The following is an 11,264-nucleotide window of genomic DNA, read 5'->3' as shown; positions in this document are numbered from 1 at the left end:
TCTTTAACCTCTTCTTTGAGGTTATCAATGTAATTTTCGACGAGAGAAGCATCTACTTCGGCTCTGACCTTTTTGATATTCATTCATAGCCAGGGAGATTGTTTTTGAACTGACAAATAAGGACACCTTTTTGTCCAAATAGCTTTTGACTGCATAACCAAAATCCATTTCAACTACAGGGAACCCATAGTCAGACATTTTAATTAAATGTTGTTCGCAAACATGCTCCTCTTCATCACTAAAGATTCTTGCACGTCCTACATTTTTTGTATCTCTAAGTTTGTTCTTTATCGTAGATCTATGTTTATTATCCCTTTTTTCTGCAGCTCTTTGGGTTAAGTCACCTGACCTAATAGCCTCTAAGCACTCCTCTAAGACTTCTGGTTTGTTGGATTGGCGTAATTTCTTGTTCCAAGAGGTTTTATTCGATTTCTCGGCATATTTCCTGCAAAAATATCCAAAAATTAGTGCTTACAATTATAATAAAAATATTTCAAGTGGTTTTGTGTACGAAGCTACTTATAAAATACTACTCAAGTATTATACCTATCGAAAATATGAGTCTTGGGGTAACTTTGGCCCAGTCACCATCTTGGGCCAAAGCTACCCCAACTACTGGGCCAAAGTTACCCCAACTCTGGGCCAAAGATGTCATGAAACAGTAAAATCGAATTATTTTGTATATAACAAAGGTAACAGCATTATGACACCAAAAATACTTGAAACAATTGAATATATATTATTATGTTAAGTTAAGTTAAGTTAAGATGGAGCAGCACTGGAGTGGTTGTGAGATATGGAACTAATCTCCCACTTCATCAATAGGTGGGCCAGTGGTGCTACATATCCAGTAATAGGTAAACTAGGTTGATAACACGTCATATGATTACAATACAGCATAGCAAAACTTTTACTAAGTTTGGGCCAATGTTACCCTTAAACACACAGTACATGATGAAATTTATATGGAATCAATACTACTAAAAATTCATTACCCTATCATTGGAAGTCATCCCAAACGTGAAGCTCCCGATTCTTAACGCAGAAAATCTAGCAATAAAAACTGCAATTGGGCTGCAATCACAAGAGAATTTTGAAAAACAGCGAAGTACGAGGGTTACCTCTTAGGAATGTAAAATAACAAAAGCAGCTAAGACAAACAATAAACTATAAAGAAAACGAGGAGTAATCCACCTCAAAAAAGAATTTTATAGCACTGAAGCGATAGCCATAATCCAAAGGATTGAAAGTCTTGATGATGATGATGATTTAGGGTTTGAAATCAACAAAAAAAAATAAATATTTATAATTAGAAATGAATTTGTTGTTTATCAAAATATTCTCCATTAAGGTAAACTTTGGATGCGTTTAAACCAATTATCGAAACAATTTTTCCATATCCATTGTGGTACCTCCATGTTGACGGATGCATTGAAGATCTAAATCTCCATGTTCTTCGTTACGACGATGAAGCCTTTGATCTCCTTTACAATTCAGAATAATGTATAATTATAATAATACGTTAGTTGAACTTCTTCATAAACTTGTCGTCTGTTCTGATGGTGATTAACTATTTTTGTATCATCACATTGGTTTTCAATCAAGCTGAGATCATCATAGTTCTACAGAAAATTAAATTCGATAAACGGTTTTACGATTGTGAAGATTGTCTTTCAAATTTACTAAATTTTATTGTAAAAGCTAAAAATGATTCGAAAATTGCTGAAAATTCAGAACTTCTTAATAAACATAGAATTTTGATATGCAGAATTATTCGAGAAAATAACTGACGCTTTTAAAACTTTACTTCGAATCGTGTTGACATATTTCTAATAATAATTTGATGTAATTCAAGTGTAGATCATTCACTTTTACGTTCCATTTAATTTTTTCATGATATTTTTAACTTTTTACAGATGTCTTTAGTTCCTGCATTCCTGTACCGTTTTTATTGATTAAAATTACTCCGTGAAGTTTCAATTTTCCATTTTCGAACCATGTTGATAACATTGAGTGTCACTTTGACATTTACAATTATAAAAAAATGTATAAAATATTTTTTTCTAAAGTGTCAACATTTTTACGACCAAAACCGTTTAGACTTGAAAAGATTCGTTGTAACTACGACAATACTAGGAAAAATATTATTTTAACAAAAGATACTAAAGTAATAGTTCAGGGTTTTACTGGAAAAAGTGGTACGATACATAGTAAATTGTGTTTGGAATATGGAACTCGTATAGTAGGAGGTATCAATCCAAAAAAAGGCGGACAAAAACATCTTGATTTACCAATTTTTCCTTCGGTCAAAGAGGCAAAGAAAGCTGTTAACCCCGATGCCAGTATAATTTTCGTACCGCCACCTAATGCAGCGCAAGTAAGTATTAATAAATATAGTCATTCGACAAAAAAATTTCTATACTTTTTATAATCACAAACAAATCTTGTTTATTAGAACTTCCATTTAAATAGTAGCAAAAAAACACAACCATTTTCCTTTAGAGAATAGCCCACGAATATCTATCTAACCCTAATTCACTACATCATGATTGTTAAACCATGTTTCGTCAATAAAAATCATCTTTAGAGTCAAGAGAGTTCATACAACGCCTTTTAATTTAATCGTCGCAGTTAAATGTTTTAACCCTTAACTGGGCATTCAGATTAGTGAATAAAATAGTCAGAAGGGGCCAGATCAGGTCCATATGGTGTTTTTTCAATCCCTGAGCCACATTCGTATACAGTTAGTTCCCTTGGAAAGCGAGGCAGTGTAGATTTGAGCTTTATCAAGAAGCAACCACACACTTCGGCTGATTTTGTCCGCGTTAATGGTTCTATTTGATTTTTAAAGGATACCTCGTAGCCCCAGACTGTCAGATCATAGTAAAAAATAGTTTCATCATCTTCTACAATTGATTAGTTTTTTGCTCCTCCCGCCAAAACTCTGAAAATCGTTCACAACTTTTGCACTAATGCTCGTGTAGGATCCTTAGAACACTTTCTTCGAAAATGCCAGTCTGTGCTATATTTCTTTTGTTTTTTGAGCTCCGGTTACTTAGAACAATTCCTTCCATTAATTTAATGTTTTCTGGTGTAGTCACCTCCAGCACGTGGGTTATCTTCTAATGAATCTCGTTCCCTAACTTTTGATTTGTTTAAAATGTTGGATACGTAAACAGTCTACTTTTTGTTTTTGATTTGTGTTGGTAATAATCCTTCCTTAGTCAAAAATTTTATAACAACGCCAGAATCAATTTGAGAAATTTTTCAAAACAACTTGACTGAGTGGTCGTTCGAGCTGAAACTTATCCCTGACGCCTGTATAAAAATTTTTACGAAACCACTCTATTTACTTGATGAAACCTCATGGACTACGTACGTCGTAATTCATTATTACTAAATTCACCTGATGTAACTTCTGATTACTTTCCAAACGTCTTCGATTGCCATTTTATACAAGTGCAGAGATGATACCAGAGATAAACGCCCATTTCGTGGATTATTTTCCGGATGTTTTGAGAAAATGGACGAAGTTTCTATAATGGGTTGGTGCCCCTGATGAACAGTTTAATTTTGACAGCTGACTGGATGGGTGGTTTGAGGTTATTTCAATTCAAGATACTATTTACAATCAATTATAATGAGTTTTTAGATAAAGTAAATGTAGTCATAAAATATAAACAAAATATTTAAATAAAACCAAACTCAAAATGAGTGGATAGTTGTAATATATTGATATTATTATGTGAGGTAAATTATTTATGGCGGTTAAGCAACTTTTCGCAATTCTGGTGGAGTAAACAGTCAACAGTCAAACATAAATCAGTGCTACCAACCGATTACCTACATTACAGTGTAATTTCCGTAATTTATATTTTAAACAATTTGAGATACTTGTAACAAAAAGGCATTACAGCATTCGTATCTGAGGAAAAATCTTCTGGTATTTTAATATACTGTTAATTTTTCAGTACAGCAACTGCTTCTTTGATAGATCACTCTTCCACAAGCAGACCTCGTATCAATTTAATTTGGTCTAATTTGAATAACTTTAGATATTTAGTCAACAAAACTGTTATGAATATTTTTATTTTATTAAAGGCAATCATCGAATCGGTGGTAGAAGAAATTCCATTGATTGTAGTAATTACTGACGGGATACCTCAACATGATATGGTAAAAGTGAAGCATGCTTTAGTATTTCAGGAAAAATCTAGAGTTATCGGTCCTAATTGTCCAGGTGTTATAGCATCAGGAAAATGTAAAATTGGAATAATGCCCAACGCCATTCACAAAGAAGGTACAAGAAACTCGATTCAGTATTCAATTTTTATACAAATAATATTTAGCTACAAGGGTAAAACGCTGTATGGACCAAAATAATATTATTTTCTTTTTTTTTATTAAAGGAATCGTCGGTATAGTTTCCAGATCAGGTACATTAACTTACGAAGCTGTCAATCAAACTAGCATCCTTGGATTAGGACAAACACTAGTTGTTGGAATTGGTGGAGATCCTTTCAATGGAACTAATTTCATCGATGTATTAGAAATTTTTTTGAAAGATCCAAATACCAAAGGAATTATTATAATCGGTTAGCAGTTTATCTTTAAATTTAAAATTCGATATAATCGTTTTTATTTTACGATTCTTTAATATGTTTAGGTAATATTTCCAAAATCTACAACGTTGTGCGAATGTCACGAGTTGTTTTGGTTTCATAATTATGAAATTTTTCCTAATAGGTGAAATCGGTGGAGTACAAGAAGAACAAGCTGCTGAATATTTGAAAAAGCATAATGGTGGTCCTAATGCTAAACCTGTAGTTGGTTACATCGCTGGTCTGAGCGCACCTCCTGGTAGAAGAATGGGACACGCAGGAGCTATAATTGCAGATGGCAAAGGCAAAGCCACCGATAAAATTAAAGCCTTGGAATCGGTTGGAGTTACAATTACAAGTGTTTTAACTGAAATCGGGAAAACTATGTACGAAGTAATGAAGCAAAGAAAATTAACATAAAATGTTTCATTGTTTGAATTTAATCATCTAATACAAATTAAAACTAAATATCATTCCCTCAATCTTCAGATTCGTGTTCGTTTTATACCGTAAGTTATTTTTTTATAGTCTAAGGTTTTACCAAAAAAAAAATGGCGTCATAAATAAAACAACTGTTAGATCTACAAACTTATTTATTTAACATTTTTTTATTTAAACAATTTTAAAGTAAATATAAACTGTAAACAATTATCACAACTTTAGGAATATCTATGATATGAACGAAATATTTTTGACAGCTACAATGATTCGTTTTATAACTTAACACGATACAAGACTTTTCAAAATAAATGAATACATTAAATCAAACTTTACTCTGAAATTATGAAGGAAAACTAGGATTGAACACCCTATTGATATCATACACTTACCAGTCTTTCTATTTTTTTAAATGATAAAAAAACATTCTTTGTTCAAAACGCTTTAGTTCAATTAAAAAATGGTATAACATTTTGAAGCAAAAATATTTTTAAAGTAAAATTATATAAAATACTAATTTCTTAAACTTTTTTATATATTAATGCATCTAAATGTTGTTGATTTTAGGTCTATTTTGTTTTAAAATTAGTTTTTTTTTAATAATTTTCGGAAGAAAGATAAAATTTGACGTTTCGACTTTTCTTTAAGTCTTTATCCAAATATTTTGATCAACAACATTTAGATGCATTAAAATACTAATTTAATGAAAATAGGAGAAAACGAACTGGTTGAATGTACTTTATATAACGAAAGAAAATATATTTTACAAAGATGCTTCTTAAATACAGAAAAAAGAACCACTACATTAAAAACAAGATTCCAAAATGACCATTGGTACAATCTATTTTTAAAAGCATCTAAGAATCATGGAACGGATACCAAAAGAAGTAACTGCGGCTTCACAAAATGGGTCAGAGAAAAATATACAGGATGGTATTCTGGAATGGAAATTAGTTATTGCATCATGATACCAAAATATAGAATATTAACAAAGCTTCAGGCACAGTAGATCCGCAATATTTATACTGAGACAAATTATAGAAAAATCTATATAATATTATAATAAACCGGCTTTCCTATGCTTCGTTGACCTATCCCACGCTTTCGACAGAGTAGAACTCAAATACGTTTTACGCATTCTACTGAAAAAACTAGTTAACCAAAAAGTGATACAAATAGTTAAAGAACTAACTCACTAAACCGCAATTAGACAAGATGCTAGTTTAAGTCCAATGCTTTCCCAACTTGACTTAGACCGCATAATAAACGTCAGAGTCAAAACTGTAGGAAGAGGATACAGGATGTGAAGCAGTGAGTTCAGAATTGATGCTACGCAGATGATGCTGTTTTCATAACGGAAGACTAAGACCATTTAAAACGAATGCTTTTCAGATTCAACCAAATCCATCCCAAATATAAAATCTTTGATAATAAGTAAAGAAGGAAGACAACAACGCCGGCAAAGTCCCTGGAAGTTTGCGTGACTTTATGTTTTAAATTAACCTATGAAGCTGAAAGGAAAGCGGATACAAGCAGGACAAAACAACTTCTCTTATCAACAGAGATGGATTAATAGCTTCTGGAACTGGAAACGCAGTTCCGACATTGGAAAGACTAGATGGACACGGAGAAATAGAAATAGAAAAAGTTTTATAAAAATGATTTTCTTGGAGTATCAAACAATGGGTAGTTTACGATGTATTATATGGTAATCAGACCATGACAAGTAAGCATGAAACAAACGTTCGGCTATAGGATTAATAATAGAGTTAATATGTCGAATTACCTCATTCTTTCACTTTTGAATTGTTAATGGCCTATTTACGTGAAGAAATATCCCCTGAAAAATAAAAAGAAGTCTAACGATTTCACATCACTTGATGAATTGAAGTTCTCGCACGTAAGATCCAATGTTTTGTTGGTTGTATGGCAAGTAGCACAATCATAAGTAAACCACGTATAATCTATGTCCATAACCTCAATTTTAGTCCGCAAAACATTAATTATAATGTTACTATAGCGAATAGAATTCACGGTAACTGCGTGGATCTTAAGGGTCTCGTTAAAATAAAACAAAAACGTTATTTATTTAATTAATTCACTAAAATCTATGTTAAATGGTAACAGAATGATTGGGTTGTGATTAGTGCTAATAAATAAATATATAATTTCAATTTTTTTATTAATTAATTCCCTTAACGTTCCCTTTATGCTCCCTTCTATACTAATAGTTTCATAGAATAGACGAAGTCATATTATTTTTTTCCAATTCGCAATTTCGACATTTTTATACAACTTATGTATAATAAAAATTATTTTTTTAGCCCATGTAATCAATGAATCATAAGTTTATCAACATTTACTACAAGACAAATACAAAATTTTCTAATCCGTAGCTCTAAAATCTCGTAGTTCTAAAATCTGCAATATTTGTATTAATTTAGAAATTACACATCATCATTGAAACGCTGTGTAGATAAAACGTTCGTTCATTTTTATCATAATTTATTTTTTCTGATTAATTAATTAATTTATACATTGGTTTTATATATATATATATAACTATAATAAACTATTACTTGAATCGTTTAACATCATAATCAAACTTTGACTAAAAATCTTACATTTTTTATAAAATATATAGCAGAAAAACAGTTTTTCTTAGAAATCTGACAACATCGTGATACCGAATTCTATATTACACAATCTATACAGAAATTAAGACTAACGTTTAAGTTTAATAATTCCTATTAATAAATAATATTTGTAATATCTAATTAATTTAAAGCCTTTTTTTCATATAAAATCAGGTTAAAATCATAGGTAAAAATTTAACGTTTCTACCTACTTTCTTCTTATCAAAATATTAAAATAACTCATCACGAAAACCATAAAAAGTTGAGACCATTAATTTAAAGCTTGACAAGCATTGGTAAATTAATTGATTCAGGAATCTCAATATCCTCTAAACAAATATCAGAAGGAGTAAATGCTATTCGGACTGAGTAATGATGATTGACGTCAAGAAGAACCTGAAAAATAAAAAAAATTATTGGAAATAGAAAATAAAATGGATGTGCTAGTACTTTGCCGTCTCGTGTATATCAGCCTTAAGACTGATATTCCAAAAAATGATTTATACTAATAACATTTGATAAAAAATTACTTACGTGGTCAGCATTGTCTTGTCTCTCTTGTAGTTTAGCATGGACTTGTTTTATAAAATCGGAAGGAACCCTCTTTTCAAATTCATCTACCGGCGTATACAAATTCAATATTTTACATATTTGTGGTGGTGTTAAAGCACTGCACATCTCGCATATACTTTCGACGTCTTCTTTTGATTTTCTAGCTTGTAATAACTGAGCAGCTTGGATGATTGGTTGTAATTTCGATTGGATGGCAGCTTCCTACAGAAGAATTGAAATTGATCGATGAATTAATAACGAAAACATGATTTTTATTTTTTATTAATAAAATAAAGTTTATATTTGCCATGATTTTATCAATTTGCCTTACTATAATTTTCGTTTATTTCGTAATTTGCGCTTGGAAATCAAAAATCAAAGAAGCAGATAAAATCAATTTTATATTTTCGGATTTTTGTGACAGTTTCTTTGTTTTAACATCGTCCGATGTTTGAACATAAAAAATTACGAGATTTCGCCAATTTTCCGTGCTATAATTTTCGTTTATTCCATAATTCGCGCATTGAAATCGAAAATTAAAGAAGCAGATAAAATCTTTTTTTTATTTTCGCATTTTTGTGACACTTTCTTTGTTTCGACGTCGAACTTAAAAAATTTGAAAAATTGTTTCCCTATTCCCTCAACTTTCTTAATTGTTGTGTCGATTTTCTCTCATCAAGTAAATGTTTTACCACTTTTTCAAATTTTTTGTTGTTTACATTTCTTCATTTGGTCGTAATTCGCACATAGACACGCTTATTTTACTTCAACGGTTACTACAACTTTAAAAAAAAAAACAATCCATTCATTTGTGCCCAGAAAATAATATATAAAAAAACGGATTCTCAACAATTTTTTCAGAAATTTTGACGATATCTTAGTACATCTAAGAAACAAACAAACCCTTTTTATTAATCAAAGTTGTTTGTTTCTTATATTTCACACCATTTTTCCAACATTCTCTTCCATATTCTGAGGTTTTTTTTCATCTCTTCCTTGATTACCACTTATTATTTTTCTTTATTAGCTTTCTTTGTAATTTTATTTTTGTTTTCAGATTTTTACGTAATCTTTCATTAAATCCCATCTATCTAATTCTTTGTCCTCTAATAAATAATTTTATCTATGTAGTTCCCATCCCTCATTCCTAGTAAGTTGAAATTTCTGGAACCGTTGATGATATGAACACACTATTCATACCAATACTCACGATTACACTGATTGACGCGCGTTTCGATAACCAAGTGATCGTCTTCAGATACTGAAGGTAAACTGAGTGTCTGAAGACTCTAACTTGGTTATCGAAACGAGCTTCAGACAGTGGAATTGTGAGTGTTGGTGTAGTGGTGGTTTGAACAGTGTATTCAATAAAACCTACTAGAATCAATTCCTTACTAATAGATTAAAACATTAACTTACATCAAGATTTTTTTCTCTCGGCCACATTTCCAAGTGTGATAAATTATGACGAATTTGAAGACCTTTAGACCAATGGCAAAGTTCTTTCCTCAATAACAAATTGTTTAAACTCGTGGCACACATGAAGTAATAAATCTGTTGGAATATTTGGGAGATAATTCCAGCATCCACCCCATAATAACATAAAATCTGAAATACAGGAAATATGTAAAATAATACAAAATTTATACTTTTACAATATTTTCGCATTTTTTCAATAAATACCACTCAACAATAACAACAAAATACAGAAAGGACTTAAAAGTTTCAACAGTGTATTACTCCGAATAAGACAGACAGATGTATGACTAGAAGTACGAATTTGCCGAAAGCAATCACATAATTATCACATGAATATGTTTAAGCCTTTCCAAAACGATCGTCAAAATCAATAACGGACAAAGATGTGATATGATTCGATCTGATACAAATGATGGATAATCTGACAAACAGGCTAATACTCAACAAGACGACTGAAGTCTTGAGTTGAATTCAAATTAAAAAAGGGAACTAGAACTTTGATGTAATTGGAAAAAGACTAATCATATATAATCAATAACGTGTCAAAGTAAAAAAAAATAACTACAGAAATCAATACGTAAATGGTAAGTCAATTGTTGTTGACTTGTGTCCGAGGTAGGTAGCTCCAACATGAAGTGACGCTCAAGAATCAATACTGCGATCGGATCTAAGGAACGGTCCATGTGACAGTTTGCTTAGACTTGAGATGTCCCTTGGCGTACTTCTCGTTGCTTACTAATTATCGCAATTAAATTAAAACAATGAGACGAATAGAGAAACGAATCGCAGACTTCAACTACGATAAAAAAACCAAACTGATGTATCTCACAAGAAAACGAATATAAAAAAGACTGCCTATTGAGGTCAGGACAGACAAAATCGACGATGACAATGGTACAGAGAGAATCGGCCAGCTTCAATCGAAATGTCTCAGAATATTTATTAATCAACTCAGAATGATCCAGAATGATCAAAAATTACCTGGATGAATCCAAAAGCGTTTGAAACGACCTGGAATGTTTTACAACTATTAAAATTGATCCAAAAGCGTTCTGAAACGACATAGAAGCTTCAAAGACGATCTAGAATATTTCTTAATTAACTTAGAATGATCCAGAATGGTCAAAAAGTATATAGATGGATCCAAAAGTTTTCTGAAACGACCTAGAATATTTTACAACTATCTAGATTGATCCAAAACCGCTTTGAAACGAAATAGAAACGTCCAATACCATCTAGAATATTTATTAATCAACTTAGAATGATCCAGATTTGTCAAAGCGTATCTAGATTGATCCAAAACCATTTGAAACGACCTAGAATGCTTTACATTTGTCTAGTTTGATACAAAAACGCTCTAAATAGACGCAGACGATCTAGAATACCTCTTAATCAACTTAGAACGATCCAAATACCTATCTACAATGTAGATACCATTTAGAATAATCTTAAATGAGTCTAGATTCATCCAAACGCAATGTAAAATGATGTAAAAGTTTCCAAAACCATCTATAATGTTTCTAAACCAATCTAGAGCTATTCCAAGCCACCAAAAACG

The 11,264-nt window shown here is 31.2% G+C and overlaps 2 protein-coding genes across 4 annotated transcripts in view; one reads left to right on the top strand and one right to left on the bottom strand.

Annotated features, from left to right (window-relative positions):
• The first annotated feature begins 796 nt into the window (after window positions 1–796).
• LOC130451942 (succinate--CoA ligase [ADP/GDP-forming] subunit alpha, mitochondrial-like) lies at window positions 797–5,021 on the top strand. Its single transcript, XM_056791298.1, has 5 exons — window positions 797–857; window positions 2,070–2,377; window positions 4,102–4,300; window positions 4,410–4,595; window positions 4,747–5,021. Exons 1-5 carry the CDS (start codon window positions 797–799, stop codon window positions 5,019–5,021), a joined length of 1,029 nt encoding a protein of 342 aa, XP_056647276.1.
• Window positions 5,022–5,676: 655 nt separating this feature from the next.
• The window catches only part of LOC130453285 (unconventional myosin-Va), a 32,925-nt gene continuing 27,337 nt past the window's right edge, over window positions 5,677–11,264 (bottom strand). For all 3 annotated transcript variants that reach the window (XM_056792949.1, XM_056792957.1, XM_056792941.1), the window contains exons 19-21: window positions 9,647–9,835; window positions 8,210–8,449; window positions 5,677–8,071 (exon numbers count right to left, since the gene is read on the bottom strand). In XM_056792949.1, coding sequence (XP_056648927.1) covers window positions 7,952–8,071; window positions 8,210–8,449; window positions 9,647–9,835 — 549 coding nt within the window. In that variant the 3' untranslated portion in view covers window positions 5,677–7,951. The remainder of the gene's footprint in view (window positions 8,072–8,209; window positions 8,450–9,646; window positions 9,836–11,264) is intronic.

This window comes from Diorhabda sublineata, chromosome 1 (genome assembly GCF_026230105.1).
Source record: "Diorhabda sublineata isolate icDioSubl1.1 chromosome 1, icDioSubl1.1, whole genome shotgun sequence".
NCBI lineage: Eukaryota > Metazoa > Arthropoda > Insecta > Coleoptera > Chrysomelidae > Diorhabda > Diorhabda sublineata.
The sequence above is the reverse complement of the archived record's forward strand: the minus strand, read 5'-3'. Positions and strand labels throughout refer to the sequence as shown.